This window comes from Octopus bimaculoides, chromosome 14 (assembly GCF_046866305.1).
Source record: "Octopus bimaculoides isolate indiv1 chromosome 14, ASM4686630v1, whole genome shotgun sequence".
In the NCBI taxonomy this organism is placed as follows: domain Eukaryota; kingdom Metazoa; phylum Mollusca; class Cephalopoda; order Octopoda; family Octopodidae; genus Octopus; species Octopus bimaculoides.
The window spans coordinates 7,997,383-8,015,530 of record NC_142941.1 but is presented as its reverse complement, the minus strand read 5'-3'; the positions used below and the strand labels follow the sequence as shown (position 1 = coordinate 8,015,530).

Below are 18,148 nucleotides of genomic sequence, written 5' to 3'. Positions count from 1 at the left end.
ATAAATTAAAAAAAATATATATATATAAGCAAGCAGACGTTAAATGATGATGATGTCCAGCCAAAATATTCTGCCAGTTTTATGTTCAGACTGGCCAGATCTGGCCTCTCACACTTACCTTGCAGTGCTATTCTAGAAATAAACAATCATGTCATTGAAATTTCAAAGTTACGAGATTATGCATGACTAATTGAAAGCAATGTGAATAAATAAATATTACATTTGATAGAATAATGTAAATGCTTAAGGGTTAAATCTCTCAACTGGCACAAAACCACATCCTCTTAATACTGCTCCCCCCACTCCCAGTTGAGCGGGGTTTTTGTCTTGCGAGGTACCTGGTGACCCTGTCGGTGCTGATGCAACGTAGAATGCACACAGTATGATCTGTGAAATGTTTGGAGTTGGGAAGGACATGCCGAAACAGACTATGGAACCCGGTGCAGCTCCTGTCAAACCACCGAACCCATAGCAGCATGGAAAACGGACATTAGAGCATTATGATGATAACGGTGTTGACTTGTTTGCTGGAAAAAATGACACAAGGGCTGCACTATTTGGAAAAGAGAGAGAGGGATGATTGTGAAGATATGTTAAGACGGCCTTCAAGCACCATTACAAAAATAAACAGACAATAGATTGTAGTAAAATTGATGTCTATACAAAGCAGTTTTATTTAATAGCTGCCTTATACAATATTTCAATATGCTCACATTCATCCCTTCTTTCTCTCACACTTTCTCTCTATCTCACATATGTATATACATAGTTATACACACACAAAAAAAAAAAAACAATATTTGTCCTTCACCAAATACAACCTCTGAGTATATGTGAATGATGACCCACCCCCCTCCCATACATTTACACAGATGAATTTAGCCAGTGTTGTTCTTATACAGCTAGAGAAGACGATCCAGAGCGAACAGCTTTGATCCAGTGCAGTCGATGTCCGTGGAGACGAAACTTCAGCAGCCAGATGAGCATCTGAAATGTGGCACACACCATGGGGATGTAAACGAGTAGATTGAAGCAGGCGATTCGGTGGTTTGGGTCTGAACTCAGATCGGATGACCGGACCTCGCTGGACGTGGCTGTGAACAGTTCGTGACCTGCAAAAGAGAGAAAGCAAAAGAAACTACAGAACGTCTGGTCTCCAACATTCCTTCTGTGAAAGAAAGAGTGGAGAAAGGATCATATTTAATCTTGTATTCTTCAGTTTTTTTCTGTGACCATGCTGGGGCAACCGCCTTGAAGGATTATAGTCAAACCAATTGACCATAATATTTATTTTTTACGCTTGGCAACCAATTCTGTCAGTCTCTTTCACTGAACCACTAAGCTAACGGGATGTAAATACAAACTTTAAATAGACTGTGGCCATGCTGGGGCACTGCCTTGAAGAATTATAATTGAACCAATTGACCATAATATTTATTTTTTACGCTTGGTAACTGATTCTGTCAGTCTCTTTCACTGAACCGCTAAGCTAATGGGATGTAAACACAAACTTTAAATAGACTGTGGCCATGCTGGGGCACCGCCTTGAAGGATTATAGTTGCACCAATTGACCATAATATTTATTTTTTACGCTTGGTAACTGGTTCTGTCAGTCTCTTTCACTGAACTGCTAAGCTAACGGGATGTAAACACACAAACACCAGTTGTGAAGTGGGAGGGGGAACAAACGCATGAAAGATACACATGCACACACACACACACACACATACATGATAGGCTTCTTTCTGTTTCCATCTACCAAATCCACTCGCAGTGGAGGCGTGTGGTTTATTGGTTTGGGTGTTGGACTCATGATTGTAAGATTGCAGTTTCAATTCCTGAACTGGGTGACACATTGTGTTCTTGAGCAAAACACTTCACTTCATGTTGCTCCAGTCCACTCAGCTGGCAAAAATGAGTAAACCTGCGAGGGACTGGTGTCCTGTCCAGGTGGAGAATATATATATGCTATGAAAACCGGGAAACCGGCCCTTATGAGTTGACATGACTCGAGTAGAAAACTAACTTAAATCTGCTCACAAGGTTTTAGTTGGCTCAAGGCCCACTTTTGAGCCATTTGGTTTCAGGTTCAATTCCATTACATGGAACTTTGGTAAAGTGTCTTTTGCTATAACCCTGACCAATGCCCTTGTGTGTAAATTTCACAAACAGAAATTGTATGGAAGCCTATAATGTGTGTCCCCCATGCTACTGCTTGATGACCTGTGTATGTCCCCTTAACTTAGCAGTTCAGCAAAAAGCGATTGACAGAACGAGTACTGGGATTGATTTGTTTGAGTAAAAGCCTTCAAGGTAAGTGCTCCAGTATGGCTACAATCCAATGATTGAAACCAGCAAAAGGTAACAAAAAGAAAATGATTGAACTGTGATTAATTTGGCACCAAAAGTTAATTGTAAGAGAAAGCAAAGGAAAAGAAAATGGTTAAAAAAAGGAAGAAAACTGTTACGGACCTGTCTGCCAACTTAACATCCATGTCCCCAGGAGGGGTGCTAGTGTCTGACCAGGTTTCGATAGAAGAGCCACGGTTCCAAAGATCAGAGCCGACACCGGTTGATGCCTGCCGTGTATGACACAGTCTTCATCGACAAGATCGCTGACAACGAGGTTGAGGAGCTTACAGGTCCCTTCTGTGAAGACGCGGTTGCTGAAATATTAAGGATACATTAACCCCTTAAGGCATTCAGATTACTCAGTGAAATGTAATGCTTATAATTATTTATAGTGTTTTGTATTAATCATGAATTACCCATTTCTTTATTGCCCACAAGGGGCAAACATAGAGGGGACAAACAAGGACAGACAAAGGGTTTAAGTCGATTAGATCGACCCCAGTGCGTAACTGGTACTTGTTTAATCAACCCCTAAAGGATGAAAGGCAAAGTCGACCTCGGCGGAGTTTGAACTCAGAATGTAATGGCAGACGAAATACCGCTAAGCATTTCGCCCGGCGTGCTAACGATTCTGCCAGCTCGCCGCCCTTAATCAAGAATTATCTTTGAGATTTCAAGGATGTGATTGCTTAGTTTTAGAATGACATTGTAGGGTAAGTGTGAGAAACCAGATCCTGCCAGTTTGAACATAAAACAGGGAGACTATATGGGTTTTAAATACTACAGGATTAATACTCAAAGTTCCTTTTTCTAATTCACATAAGCAATATGTTTGTTACGTGCAAGCTGAGTTTAGTGTCATGTAAATGTAATGATGATGATGAGCAGATGTATACAAAAGAGAGAGAGAGAGAGAGATAGTGAGAAGTACTTACCTTGCGATATAGATACAAATGGCCCAGATACAATTGGAACCAATTCCACACATTGTTAGAGTCAATAAAAATTTCATAACAAACATAAGGAGAACCACTCTATAGACTCCGTGCCGTCGGCAAAGGGACAAAAAGTAGATGTTGTTGATGTGTGGGAACACGAAAGAGACCCCTGGAAAAGAAACAAAACAGTAATGCTTGGAGAAAGGACTTGAAGCAACAAGGGAGAAGAAAAAGAACAAACAAACTAAGATTTGCTGATGAGGTCATAGTCATAGTAAAAAAGAAACATGTCCAGAGTTGTTGCCCATACTCGGTGAAGTAATTGAAATAATATTAGTCATTAACTAATACGTTTCTCTTAGTCATCAAATATCTAATTATTTCTAATTTGATATTTACTGCTCTCCACAGTAAAGTTAGTGGTTCCAGAGACATCGTTATGCAGGTCCATCAGCGCTCTCCATCAATGATGGTCCCAACTAACAATAAAGAAGTGGAATTGAACCTGTGCATGTGTTGTTATTATTGAAGTAATCTTGATTTTTGGTTTACATTATTATTACAGTCTTGAGTTTTACAGTTGGAATAAACAGACTTCTCACCTACCTGGAGTACCAATGTGTTTTCTTCTTTGTGAGTAAATGAGAGAAGTATATTGAACCACAGACAACACACCTGTCTGGATTATTATTCTATTCTTTGTAAGTAAACAAGAGAAATATAACAGTACCCCTAGATCTGCTGTCAAAGCATGTATAAATACCTGAGTTAAAATACCCCAGTTAAATTCATTAACGCTTTCAGACCTAGGGCTGACACCGGTTGATGCCCTGGGCAAAAATATAAGTAATTCCATACATAGCTGAAGATTAAGAATTACAGGCAAACTAATGAACAGAGTTACAAACAATATTCAGGAGAATAACGATGATAGACCTATTTCTCAATGACCATATGTGTTCACTTGAATTGCAACTTATTTCACCAGTTTGATTGTCCAAAAATCACTCTCGTCGTCTACATAAGGGTAAAGTTTTTGCCTGAAGAAGAAACATCGGTAATTTCCTCAATTGCAAAATGTCTCAGCCTTGCTCTTTTACCAGATGAAGTGCTGGGTTCAATACACGCTTGTTTCATAACAAAAATCCAATTTTTTTTTTCTTTCAATTAAAGACAAAAATAAACAGCTCTGGGGGAGGTTATTCACAATGAGTCCCAAATATATTTTGACTACAAAGCTGCAACATGATCAGTCGTCTAATTTTAGAACTTTTATCTTCTTTTGGTAGAGATTACATTTATGCTATTCCTGCTATACCAGAAAGACAGCAAAATAGGGTGAAGACATTCAAAGATTTTCTGTTTTTCAGAATAAAAAAAGACTGTGATTGCAGACATACCAAGTAGCAGAGCTCCGAGTGAATTGCCATTTTTTCCCAGTAAGACATCCAAGAATAATGGAAAGAAGTTGCTGTTGAAATGACAATGAAAAACCTGTAAAGGAGATAAAGCAGAGGATTAAGGGAGCAGAGATCAAAACTATGCTAAGAAGGGTTTATCTCACATTTATGATAATACTGATTCGACAGTTATGTATTTGGTAAGCATTGGTAGATGGTGGTTATTGTTTGCAGAACTTAGCGATTCAGCAAAAGAGACTGATAGAATAAGTACTAAGCTTACAAAAAATAAGTCCTGGGGTTGATTTGCTCAACTAAAGGCGGTGCTCCAGCATGACCACAGTCAAATGACTGAAACAAGTAAAAGAGTCATGTTTATTTGTCCGTGAATAAGATATCTCAAGAACCACTGGATGGATTCGGATGAAACTTTCAGGGATGTTTGGCCTTGTGATTGGCACGAACTGATTAGATTTTGAGATCAATCCGGTACTGGACAAGGATTCTGCATTATTTTCCTTGTCTTTTTACTTACTTTTTGAGAGCAGTTGGGTTCATTTTTAGTATTCTCGCTTGTGAGAGCTGTCAAGTTTATTTCAGATTTTTCTCATTTTAAAAATCATCTCTGGCTAATCGTTGAGAGGATGTTAGTGTTGCCTTGGGGGAGGTTTGCACTCTCTGAGTGCTCTTGTTGTTATTATTATTATTATTATTATCATCAGTGTTATTATTATTAATGTTAAGGGCAGTGGATTGACAGAACTGAATTAAATTTTCAACCTGGAGTTGAAAGGGTTTCATATTTATGACCTTTGGATTAAATGCAGTTTGAAAGCACAAAATGACAGCTATGCTACATTGATTAGAATGAAGTACAAGGACACAATTTCCTTCACATAACTGGATTGTAAGCACCAGTGAATGCACTTTTGTGTACTCCTGGCTCTAAAATAGCTTTCAAATCCTAAATCAGCCAAAATTAGAAACCAACATTCTGGAGGTTTACACACATACACACTGTAACTGCATAGATGTCTTCTCCTTACCTGGATGAGATTCATGAGAGCAAACCATATAAAATTTTGATGTGTTGTTAACTGACGGACATAATTCTTCAGGTCGTCGGTAGAACTTTTTGAACAGGATCCAAAATGACGGAGATAATTGAGGGAGCTGTGAAGAATAATGAAAAATTAGTAACATTTTGATAAAAAAAATAAGAACAAAGAGAGCATTGTGCTGTGTTAAAGGGGAAAATTAACAGACAATTAGGTGCAAATTTGGCTATGTAATTAGTTTACTTCTCAACCAAATGGTTCTGGGTTCAGTTTCACTACATGGCACTTTAGGCAAGTGTCTTCTACTATAGCCCTGGGCTGACCAAAGCATTGTGGTGGATTTAGTAGATGGAAACAAAGATACCGGCCATGTGTATGTAGATATATATATATATATAAACAATATATGAGTATATGCATATATATGTACATGTATGTACATACCTTCATCTACATGTACATATAGATACATATCTAGGTACATGGCGTTGCAAAGGAACATGGACAAAATGATAAACAAGGTACAACAAACAAGCAGGCCACATAGATAACATATCCTTCATCAGATGCCACCATTAAAACACCGGCATTTCGAAGAGTTATCAATAGATGAGATCCAGAGATTCTAAATATAGAAAACACTTATAGTAGCACTCTAATGATTCAAACTTAGACTCTGATGTCTCTTCCTCTCATTTTGCATGTTTACACATATATATTTTGTCTAGCATTGTCTTATGACACATCAGTGTGCCATGGTATACCGGTTGTGGAGCACTGCTCTATATCACCAATGCTGCGTGAGGAAAAGGTAAGGACTGATACAGCTTGGCACCAGTGTTGCCACAAGTGAACTTAGAGAACGAAGTGCTATAAATAAAATATTGGTTTCAAATTTTGGAACAAGGTCAGCAATTTCGGGGGAGGGGGTAAGTTGATTACATTGACCCCAGGGTTCAATTGGTGCTTATTTTATCAACCCCAAAAGGATGAAAGGCAAAACTGACCTCGGCAGAATTTGAACTCAGAGCATAAAAGTGGACAAAATACTGCCAAGAATTTTGCCTGGCATGCTAACAGTTCTACCAGCTCGTCACCTTAGAACTGGAACAATGCATTTTCTCCAATGCTCTACTGATTCAGGCAATTTACAGTCTTAGACTGGTGCTTTATTTTATCAAAACTGGAAAGACAAAAGAAAAGCAAAGTTGACCCTAGCTGAATTTGAACTTAAAACAGCTGGTACAAACAGCACGAGAAAATTGGTTCAATGCTCTAACAATTCTGCCAGCCCTCCACCTTGGATTCATACTTTAATCCCCCCAAATCATATTACAAGCAATGTCATTCATTTCCAAAAATCTGTTAAAACATGTCTGGCCATGGGGCAAATATTTACAAAGCTTGAAAACAGGTGGTGACAAAAAATCTGCCTCAATAAATTTCATTCAACTCATGCAAGCATGGAAAAGTTAACATTAAAATGATGATGGTGGTGGTGGTGGTGGTGGTGGTGATGAAAAATATTTAGATTAAAAAAAAATGTACCTAGAAAGTTTTGACTGAGTATTTTCTACAGCCACGGATGAATTCTTTGAACAGAGAGGAATGGCTACTGTCCTTAGGAGACGGATCCCGACGTAGAACCCCAAGATGGATAAAACGGAGAGCAACAAACAGAAGGCACGGAATGATACAAGGTTTTCTTGGTGCCAAACAGCATAAGACACAAACACGGACACAGATCCAAAGGCACTAAAGATTGCACTGCAGGCATTAAGCCGTGTCCGTACGTCAGCTGATATGGCCAGGTCAGCCAAGAGGGCATTGTGTTGGAGATCAACTGAAGTCAAGAAACTGTCATAGAGGCAGAGGCAAACGACAAATTGCAAGCCAGGTGACAGCCAGGATACCCAGAAGAGGGCAAAAGAAACAGCAAACATGGGTCCATTCCATGCAAGGGAGTTGAGGCGGTGTGATATTATCGATGCATTGATAGAATTCGGTTCGGACTGCAATAATTCTGGATTGCTCTGTCGGTTATTGATTTTACTGTAGTTGGAATAACTCGATGGGAATGGCTTTTCACTGTATTTCGACTTGTTGTATGTGTAGAGATTTTCTTCTTTGGATGACGAGGAGCCTGTATTACTTTTGGAGTATGGTTCGTTGCTCTTGAAAGAAGATGCTGTTGAATGTGGCGAGAGGTATTGCCGATCGCTGAGCCAGCCAAAGAGTGGGTCGTTCAAGGAATTCCACACGAGGAATATGGATTCCCCAATCCAAAAGGAAAGTTTGTCAATTTTATAAAAGGACACGAACATGTCGACATGGTAGAGAAGGAAAATGTTGTGAAGAATTGTGGTGAACAAAGATAATGAACCATAACAAATATCGAGAGGAATGCCTGTGTTTGCCATTTTGAAATCTCCCAGGAATTCTATCAGAATATAAAAGAGACTTGAAATAATAAGACAAACAAAAAGATATAATCAAAGAAGTGCGTTGCTTTACAAGAAGCATTCAAAAGTTGAATAATGTCTTGTATAGAGTAAGGGATGCTTGTTGTTTCGGGGTTCATTTGGTTACAAATTTTGGGGCTCTCTCAGAAATTCCTCTTCTCTCATCGGACTGGGTTCTATAAGAAAAGAAAAAGGGAACAAAGACAAAATCAGAAGAAGTATAAGACAAGACTATTAATCAAGAGATAAACCTTGGAGAATTTAAAGAATAAAAAGTTTTGAATGGTACAACAATGCACTATAATACAAAAAATGGACTATATACCTGTTGTAATTTAGTTATCTATAGTCCGATGATATTTTGGAATACAATTCCTTCTTCAGATCTTCTTAGATGGAGTCGCTGCTATAATCTGTTTTCCAACGGCTTTTCTTTTCTTTTTTTTTTTCCGGAAGCGTTTCAGTAGTGGTCTCACGAAGCTCCTTCCGGAATTCCTCATGAATTATATGTGTGTATATGTATACACGTTTGTATACGTCTATACATGTGTGTGTGCGCGCGTGAGAAGGATTCTTTTTTAGTGAGAAGCCATGCAGGTGTATATAAATGTTATGCAATAATACCCAACTAATAAAACGATTAACCGAATTTTGTACCTACCTAATTGAATTCATTAAGGAACTCTATTCAATTAAAAAATTTAAACAAGCAAAATACATGTTACAAATGATTTATTTGATTGCTGTAAATATATATTTTTAATTCTTAATTACAAGCTTTGAGTCTCTCTCTCTCTCTCTGGGGTGCATGGCCCATATTGGTCCATACATAAATTCACAATTTATAAACTCACATACCTATTGGCCCATACATAAACTCACAACGTTGAATATGTAAACACTAAGCTAATTGCTTTTAGTGCACTGTTACCTGTAAGTAATTCATGTCAGTCACAGGTTTTCTTAAATAACAAAGTTTTCCCTTTTTCTTTTTTTTTACAAATGAATTGTCACTCCATCGGGGGTTCCAGTTGATCCGATCAACATAATACCCTGCCCACAAAACCAACACACAAGTGGCTGAGCACCCCACCGACATGAATACCTTTAACATAGTTCTCAGCATGACAGAGAACGTGACAAGGGCAGTCCTTTGAAATACAGAAGCAATGTGGAATAAAGTGTTTTGTTGTAGGATACAATATGCCACTGGAAATCGAACTCACTACCATGTGATCATGTGCCAAACGCCTTACCCACTAATCCACGTGCCTTCATTATATGTAAAACAATACACTTACCTTAACCAAGCTCTGTGGATTCCAGTACTTAAGGACTAATAGCTACAAAATTTGATCTGGGTACCTGAGGTAGCAAACTATATGACTGTAAAAGTTTTGTTGCTTGTATTGTCTGTCTTGTCTCATCTTGCCTCCTAACATTGATAGCAACTGTCACAACCAATCAAAGTTGAAAGGAAAATCAATTGACACGCAAGCAATCGTGTTTGTCTTAATAACACTCAACCATCCTGTGTCTTTTAAGAGAAAACACACGCCTAGTTACTCCACCACTAAATTGAGAAATAGGAAATTAGGTTAAGCTTGGCTGACTAAGAAATCGTTTGTGCTTTCAAATAATTTAGGATACTCGTGTGAATGGTCATACACAGTCTTGTTTGATTTAAAACATAGCATATGCATATGTGTGTGTGTGCATACACACACGCATATGTATACATGCGTATAAATATAGACATACATACAAAGCGAGAAAGAAAAATTATGACACACACACACACACATATATATACAGGGTGGCCCAAAAGTACGTTTACAGTTATTCCACTATCTCTTTCGCATACATATATTAACAGTTTAGATCTTAATTATAAAAAGAATATGAAACCATTATTCTATGTTAATTTAGTTAATTGTAAGGTAGAAATTTAAATGTAATAAAATGTTTTAAAAGAAATTCAAAGTGCCTACGAGATAATCGTAAACCTACTTTTGGGCCACCCTGTATATATATATATATATATATATATATATATATATATATATATATATATATATATATGATAGGTATTGGTATCCAAAAGACACAAGGTGGCAGGTAACACTATGTAAGTGCTAGGAAGGACTGTAGTTAAACTCTCAGGTTGATAATGATATGAGTAAGGAGTCTAATGTGGGTCTTGTATGAGCATGTATATGTTATATAAAATGAGACAACAAAGCCAAGGCTGTGTGGAATTTTCAGGACATTTATAAAGAGAAAGGTAGTCTTACAGCTGTTTCTGGGATAGTAGGGATATACCTTCATCAGAGACGATATGAGAGAATTAACGAGAGGGGAAATATTAGAGTTCAATATAAGGAGTTATTTTGGAAAAGGAAACAAATAAGGAGAAAATAGGGAAATGAATGTAGAAATAAAAATAAAAATGTATAAAGAAATATGAACTCCTATTGGAATTTACATACCACAGACAGGAAGTGCTTCTACCACTTCCACACACCAATTTCCTTGGATAATGGAACTGCAACTATAACATCTTTATACATTTTTATTTTTATTTCTACATTCATTCTCCTATTTCCCTATTTTCTCCTTTTCCAAAATATCTCCTTATACTGAACTCTAATATTTACCTCTATTAACCATTTCACATCATCCCAGAAACAGCTGTAAGACAGCGAGCTGGCAGAATCGTTAGCACGCCGGGCGAAATGCTTAGCGGTATTTCGTCTGCCGTTATGTTCTGAGTTCAAATTCCGCCGAGGTCGACTTTGCCTTTCATCCTTTCGGGGTCGATAAATTAAGTACCAGTTATGCACTGGGGTCGATGTAATCGAGTGTCTTCTACTATAGCCTCAGGTCAACCAAAGCCTTGTGCGAGGATTTGGTAGACGGAAACTGAAAGAAGCTCGTCGTACATATATATGTGTGTGCGTGTGTTCCCCTAACATCGCTTGACAACCGATGCTGGAGTGTTTACGTCCCCGTAACTTAGCGGTTCGGCTCGGCAAAAGAGACCGATAAAATAAGTACTAGGCTTACAAAGAATAAGTCTTAGGGTCGATTTGCTCGACTAAACGCGGTGCTCCAGCATGGCCGCAGTCAAATCACTGAAACAAATAAAAGAATATATATATTCCTATATATATAGGTTATGATATCAATAAGACCCAAAGGTGTCAGGTAATGCTGAGTAAGTGCTATGGATAGACCATAGTTAAGCTCCAGTATATATATATATATATATATATATATATATATGTATATATATATATATATATATATATGTATATATATATATATATATATATATATATTATATTATATTATATTTATCTTATGATATTTACTTTGCTTTATATTATACTCATTTATTGTGCTTTTAATTGTTAATTTTTCTATATGTGATAGTGGATTTTCATCGATGAGTTCTTGAAACTTGGTTATTTTCCCTAAAACTATATATTTTATATATATTTTATCTATAAAGCTCAATTTAATTTTAATTTTTTATAAATTGATTTTAATTGAGTTTTTATCTGTAATTTTGGATTTTGTCCCTAATATTATATATATATATATATATATATATATATATACTTGTGTGTGATAGTATGTATACATTTATTTCTATATAAATGAATTATATTTGCACATGTATACACGTTTGTATGTCTATACTCTTTTTAGTGAGAAGCCATGCAGGTGTATATAAATGTTATGCAATAATACCCAACTAATAAAACGATTAACCGAATTTTGTACCTACCTAATTGAATTCATTAGCCTTTGGATCCGGGACGAGGTGATAATCAACAACGAGGAAAAGACGACTCAGTCGTGCGTGTGTTTATGTCTATCTGTGTGTCGTCAACTTACATCTATAAATGAAAACATCACACACACGTACACGTCTATCTTGGACCCCACCCACCACCAATCTTACTCGATTGTTGATTTAATTGTTTCACCCCAGGTCATCCGTGATTGAGCAGTCAAATATCAAAGGCATGCTAGCCATGACCACCCTGTTATTTTTTGATGAACAGGGAACCCCGAACTACGTTATTCAACGAGTCTTATTAATTTATTATTATTTTTAAGACAGTAAGAATTATGATTTGAGGGAGATTTGGTCGCTATTGTTTTTAAAGCTGGTCGAATGATAACGTACAGGATCCCAGATCGTCAGCTTGATAACTCGATAGCTGTGTAAATAAATGTATGTGTAGAGACAATGTATATCAATCCATAAGTACACGGAATAAAACATCTGTTTGATTGTGACATAAACATTACTGAGAGATTAAAGCGATGGAAGTACAGAAAAGAAAAACAGCTTTGCACCACCAAAATGTGACACTTGTTAACATAGTGAATGTGGGTTACATCTTAGATTATAGGATGTCATGTTAAAAGATTACACGCACACAAATGTACGCTTATATGTGTAGGTGTACACAATATACACACACGTCTGTCAAAATCTCAGGAAGTTGCTAGTATATAAGGATATAGAGAACACACACGTCCCTACATGGTCGATCGACAGTCTAGAAACAATAGCCAAATCTTTCTCAAACCATGCCTGTAAAACTAAGATGTGATGGTCAAAGTTAGACCAGCGCTAGACAACACACACACAAAAGACTATATATATATATATATATATATATATATTATATATATATATATATATATATATATATATATATATATCGTCTCTAGTACTCGACTGCTACTTTCTTCTATCGAACCCGAATAATATTTGAAAGGCAAAGTCGCTTTCGGCGGCATTTGAACCCGGAATATATATATATATATATATATATATATATATATATATATATATCACAGCGAAATATCGGCGTGTCCTTTATCGCAAAGTGCTGTTACGTGGCTAGAAATAGCAGCCAAATCTTTCCTTTTCTGGGGAAAGGAGCCCTTTACGCGTGATTTCGATGCCATATTCGTTGAAAGTACGCGAAATAACCAGGAAAACAAAAACAAAAACTCGCGGAACAAACTCCGTAGATGAGAAACTCCGAGGTCCCAACTACCCCTCCTCCTTTCTTTTCCAGAAAAAAAAGTGGCTTGCGTCAGGTTTGGAGGTCAGATACGTTGTATGCACTCGAAAAAAAAAATATATTTCACACCGAGGTACGAACGGGTCCTTTCTGAAATATTTATCGAGAGAGAGAGAGAGAGAGCCGTCTTAAGGTATGGACACACGATGCAGTTGTCCGAGGTGGGGGCACAAGCGGCTAGTGACTCTTCAATAAATAAATCTTATAGGACTCAGTACATTGATTTATACGGGGGCCTATAATGTTTCTAAGATGTTTCGCTGTGTATATATACACACACACACACACACAACCTTATTCTATTTACGGGAGGTTTTTTATCCCCACCACATAGGTATTTACTTTCTCGTTAATGATACTTTTTCCCATATCTATCTATCTATATATATATATATATATACATACATACGCACAAATGCAGTTCTTTTCCCAAATAAATGGCACTTCATATTCGAGGTTCCGACGAAGTTATAAGGAGGTACACAGGCACTTAACTATGAGTCCACAAATATTGCGGAAACAGCTGTAACCTAATGAAGTTCATAAAATAACCCTTTATTCCTTTGTCATTTCATTCTCTTATATTTATATATATATAATATATGTGTGTGTATATATAAGGAAATATTTCAAAAGTTTAAACTATTTACATATAAATAAACAACAAAAAGACTAGGAATACCGTTAGTTTGTTTTAGTGGAGACTAAAATAATAAATAAGTAAGCTTACCTTTCAATTCCTAGACAAAGACTGGATTAACCTGTTAATCTCTCACGGCTGGTTGCTTTCTAATGTTTCATTTAATTTCACGGTTGTTTTCTTGTTTGTTCGTCGTTTCATCTCCACCCCCTCTTCTGTCTCAGTCTAAGCTTATACAGACGGTGTTAGCAGATATAAACTCCCCGCTTGATATTAGTTCCGAACCTAAAGTGGCACGTCTACACAATTGTGCCCCCGTCCACGTACATCCTCTTTTACTTGTTTCAGTCATTTGACTGCGGCCATGCTGGAGCACCGCCTTTTAGTCGAGCAAATCGACCCCAGAACTTATTCTGAGTTTTTTTTTTTACAAATGACGATTAGGTACTACTAAAGCAGCGCGGACCCGAACGCGCAGTGGCGCGTCCGCGCTAGCTAGTCTTGAGTGGTCGATCCTAACCCTAACCCTATCCCTAACCCTAACCCTAACCCTGTCCCTAACCCTAACCCTAACCCTATCCCTAACCCTAACCCTAACCCTATCCCTAACCCGCGTGTGCAAATGAATACGTGTTTAGGGTTAGGGTTAGGATCGACCACTCACGACTAGCTAGCGCGGACGCGCTACTGCGCGTTCGGGTCCGCGCTGCTTTAGTTGTACCGACGATTATATTGAAATTTGTTGTGAAATAAAAAGAATTGGAATTAGGAGTGAAATGGGAGAGGAGTTTCGGTTACTTCACACAAGTTGCATTCGTTTCTTCATAACTTTTAGAAAAATGAGTATTTTTTAAAGAAAATTTTCTACAAAAACCTGCAAGATAGTGTAAATTACGATTATACCGGAATCTGTTGTGAAAAAAAATGTTGGGCGTGTACTGACACACATTATATATATATATATATATATATATATATATATATATATATACAAAATGAAACTTGAAAATTTAAAACAATCGTGGTATGTCCGTGTGTATTCTTTTTTACATTCAATTCCGATAACGCCATCTGAAAGGTATTTGTAGAAATTTTCATTTAGAAATATCCATTCCTCTGAAAGTTCTGCGAAAGCAAAGTAGGTGGGGCACATTTGTGTAGGTATGCCCCAATAGCAGTTAGTTCGTGACAGAACCTTTTTGCTTTATTCTTTCAGCGGTTTCATGATTTAAATTGTGTCATGCTGGAGCATCCCCGGCGAATGTTTCGGTCGATTAATATCGACCGTTGTTGACGATAGCAAATTGACAGAAACTTCTGAGTGTCGAATAAAATGTCCTTGGAATATTTGTTCAGGTTGTTTGCGTTCTGATTGATTTCTCATTCCGCTGAGGTTAACTTTGTTACCTCTCATCCTCTCGTGATTGATGAGTGAAGAACCTGACAAATATTGACGTTGATGCCTCTTTCTCTCTCTCTCTTTGCATTTATCTATTTGTCTATCTGTTTCTCTCGATCTATCTATCTATCTCTCTATATATGTGTGTACTTGTCTATCTATCTTTGTCTCTATCTCTACCTATTTATCTATCTGTCTATATATATTTCCGTCTGTCTGTCAACCTACCTACCTCTGTACATATCTATCTATCTATTTTTTTCTTCGCCCCCATCGAGAAGAAAAACTCTACATTGTATTTGTCCCATCTGTGTTCAGCCCTGTGTGGCTAATAAAGAAAGTTATCTATCTATCTATCTTCCTTCCTTTCTCCTTCTTTCTCTCACTGTGTTTGTAGTTTGGGTGCGTTGCCCTTTGGGAGAGAAAAGTTGCTGAAGACCACTCACAATGGTTCTTTCTCCAGAATTGGATAATGGTTGAGTGAGAAGCTAAAATTCTCCTCGCACAGAAAAAACTGATACGCAACTGAAACCATTCCAATACGCAGCATAGGAACGACAATAAACGTTTCTAGCATTTCTGATGGAAGGGTTATAGTCAGTTACATCAACCCCAGAATTTAACCGGTACTTTATTCTATTGAGAAGCGGAGCCAAAAGAAAATGTCACAGAGTGTTTTGTCCGATGCTCTTACGATTCTGCTAGCTGGTGCTACATTAATAACACTGTGTAACAAAATTTTATTTTTCATTTTTTGTCTTTGGTCAGTAAGTATTACCTCCGATTTGTTTCTATCTGGAAATCAAAGGAAATGACTATTATTCCCTTCAAACTTTGCATTTGTGACCTGGACATCAATGTTTTGAAACTGGTTTCTTTTCCATTACATTTCAGACAGATTCAGCACTGAGTTGCTGAAGCAGAAATATCGTCGTAGCGAATATTGTGCTCAATTCGAAAAATTCCTTACCAGTTGCTTGACCCTAATCACTTGAGCATGTCCCTTAGTGGTCGACAATATATGCATCTCTGATCATGAGCAGGAGTAGTGGGGAAGCATCGTAACCATGTATTGAGAGGGATTCTTTGGGGTTTGAATAAATGTAGCAAAAGCAAAATTTGAAGGAAATATTAGCCAATTTTCAAACTTTCCAGGAGCAAGGAGAAAAATCGTGTTACACAATGAGTAGGAGTAGTGGGGGAACATCATAGCCATGTGTTGAGAGGAATTCTTTGAGGTTTGAATAAGTCTAACGAAAGCAAAGTTTGAAGGAAATATTACCCAATTTTCCTACTTTCTAGAGGTAAGCAAATTGGAAATAACTAGCTACCCAAGGACAAAAATCGTGTTACACAATGAGTCGGAGTAATGGGGGAACATCATAGCCATGTGTTGAGAGGAATTCTTTGGGGTTTGAATAAGTCTAACGAAAGCAAAGTTTGAAGGAAATATTTGCCAATTTTATTAACTTTCTAGCAGTAAGCAAATTGGAAATAACTAGCTACCCAAGGACAAAAATCGTGTCACACTGTAATCCATTCTACAATACAGGTGCAAGGCCTGAAATTTTGTGGGAGAGGTTAACTGATTACATCGACCCCAGTGCTCGACTTCGAAAAGATGAAAAGTAAAGTCGACCGCGGCAGAATTTAAACTCAGATCGTAGAGACGAGCGAAATGCCGCTAGTTTCTAATTTAGGTGCAAGGCCAACAGTTTCGTGGACATACTATCGCCTCCAGTACTCAACAAGTACTTTAATTTATCGACCTCAGAGAACGAAAGGCAAAGGATTTGAACCTAGGACGAATAGATTCAGAAGAATTGTGAAGTGTGTTTTTGTTTGTTTTTCCGACGATCTAACGATTCTGCCAGTCTTTCAGCCCCAAAACGGAACGGTAATTGTTTTAAAATAATGTAAGCACGAGGTCGGCGGTTTTTATGGGAGTAGGTTAGTTAATTGTGTCGATCTCATTATTTGACTGTTACTTTATTTTACCCATTCTGAAAGGTTGAAAAGCAAAGTTGACCTCGACGGAATTTGAAGTCAAAATGTTAAGAGCTTGGAACAAATACCGCTAAACATTTTCCCAATGCTCTAACGATTCTTACAAAACAGTTTTTAATTTAGGTACGAGGTCAACAATTCTTTACTGTTTACATGCTCCAAATTCTTCCTATTTCAAACTTTAGGGGTTTGTGTTTTTCTTCCTCTTTCTTTATGACCCTGGAATCAAACGGGCATGGTGGGCCGATAAGCAAGCAACTTTGCTTTTCCTTACCTACAATTGTTATATCTGGTCTATTATTTTCTAATTTCTTGTCTGTTTGAATAGGAAAGTCCCACACAATCTTCCAGTTCTCAGACTCCAGTACTCTTTCAACTTGGTGATTGTACCATGTGTTTCGAGCTTCAGGATTTGGATGAAAACTTTATTTAGCGCAAAATAGTTTTTATTCAAATTCTGATCACCCTGCATTTGTTTATGTCTCCTTGTCTTGATATTGTGTGATAGTCGTAAATGAGTGTCACTGTCATTCATTTCCAATATTTTGCAACATGTCTAACTTTGGGGAAATCATCACCTTGCTTGGAAAAAAGGTGAAGGGTTGGTGACAGGAAGGGCATCCTACCACAGAAAATCTACCTCAATAAATTCTGTCCTGCCCACGCAAGCATGAAAATGTGGACATAGGGAGGGGGGGGGGCTTAAGCCATTTCTCAGTTTAACTGAGAACCACTGCCAGGCCCTTGGATACCTTTAGCAGAGTTCACTCCATTGTAAGC

General features: G+C 37.5%; 1 protein-coding gene across 2 annotated transcripts; it reads right to left on the bottom strand.

Moving 5' to 3' along the window:
• Positions 1-639: 639 nt before the first annotated feature.
• On the bottom strand, positions 640-14,203 carry LOC106875040 (solute carrier family 68 member 1). Of its 2 annotated transcripts, none has more exons than XM_014922996.3 (7): positions 14,053-14,203; positions 7,298-8,387; positions 5,738-5,864; positions 4,692-4,785; positions 3,289-3,460; positions 2,474-2,667; positions 640-1,112 (listed from the first exon to the last, which is right to left on the bottom strand). In XM_014922996.3, exons 2-7 carry the CDS (start codon positions 8,167-8,169, stop codon positions 895-897), a joined length of 1,677 nt encoding a protein of 558 aa, XP_014778482.2. In that variant the 5' UTR covers positions 8,170-8,387; positions 14,053-14,203; the 3' UTR covers positions 640-894. The 2 variants fall into 2 exon arrangements, with proteins under 2 accessions (XP_014778482.2, XP_014778483.2); XM_014922997.3 differs by lacking the exon at positions 14,053-14,203 and adding an exon at positions 12,005-12,583.
• Between the last annotated feature and the right edge of the window lie 3,945 nt (positions 14,204-18,148).

Bases quoted from the DNA above. Each gene is read 5' to 3' on its own strand.
- LOC106875040 (XM_014922996.3), bottom strand. From the start codon at position 8,169: ATGGCAAACACAGGCATTCCTCTCGATATTTGTTATGGTTCATTATCT. The intron at 3,461-4,691 runs GTATGTCTGCAA...TTTCTTTTCCAG, and splicing joins ACTCGGAGCTCTGCTACTTG to GGGTCTCTTTCGTGTTCCCA. The intron at 2,668-3,288 runs GTAAGTACTTCT...TTAATATTTCAG, and splicing joins ATTTGTATCTATATCGCAAG to CAACCGCGTCTTCACAGAAG.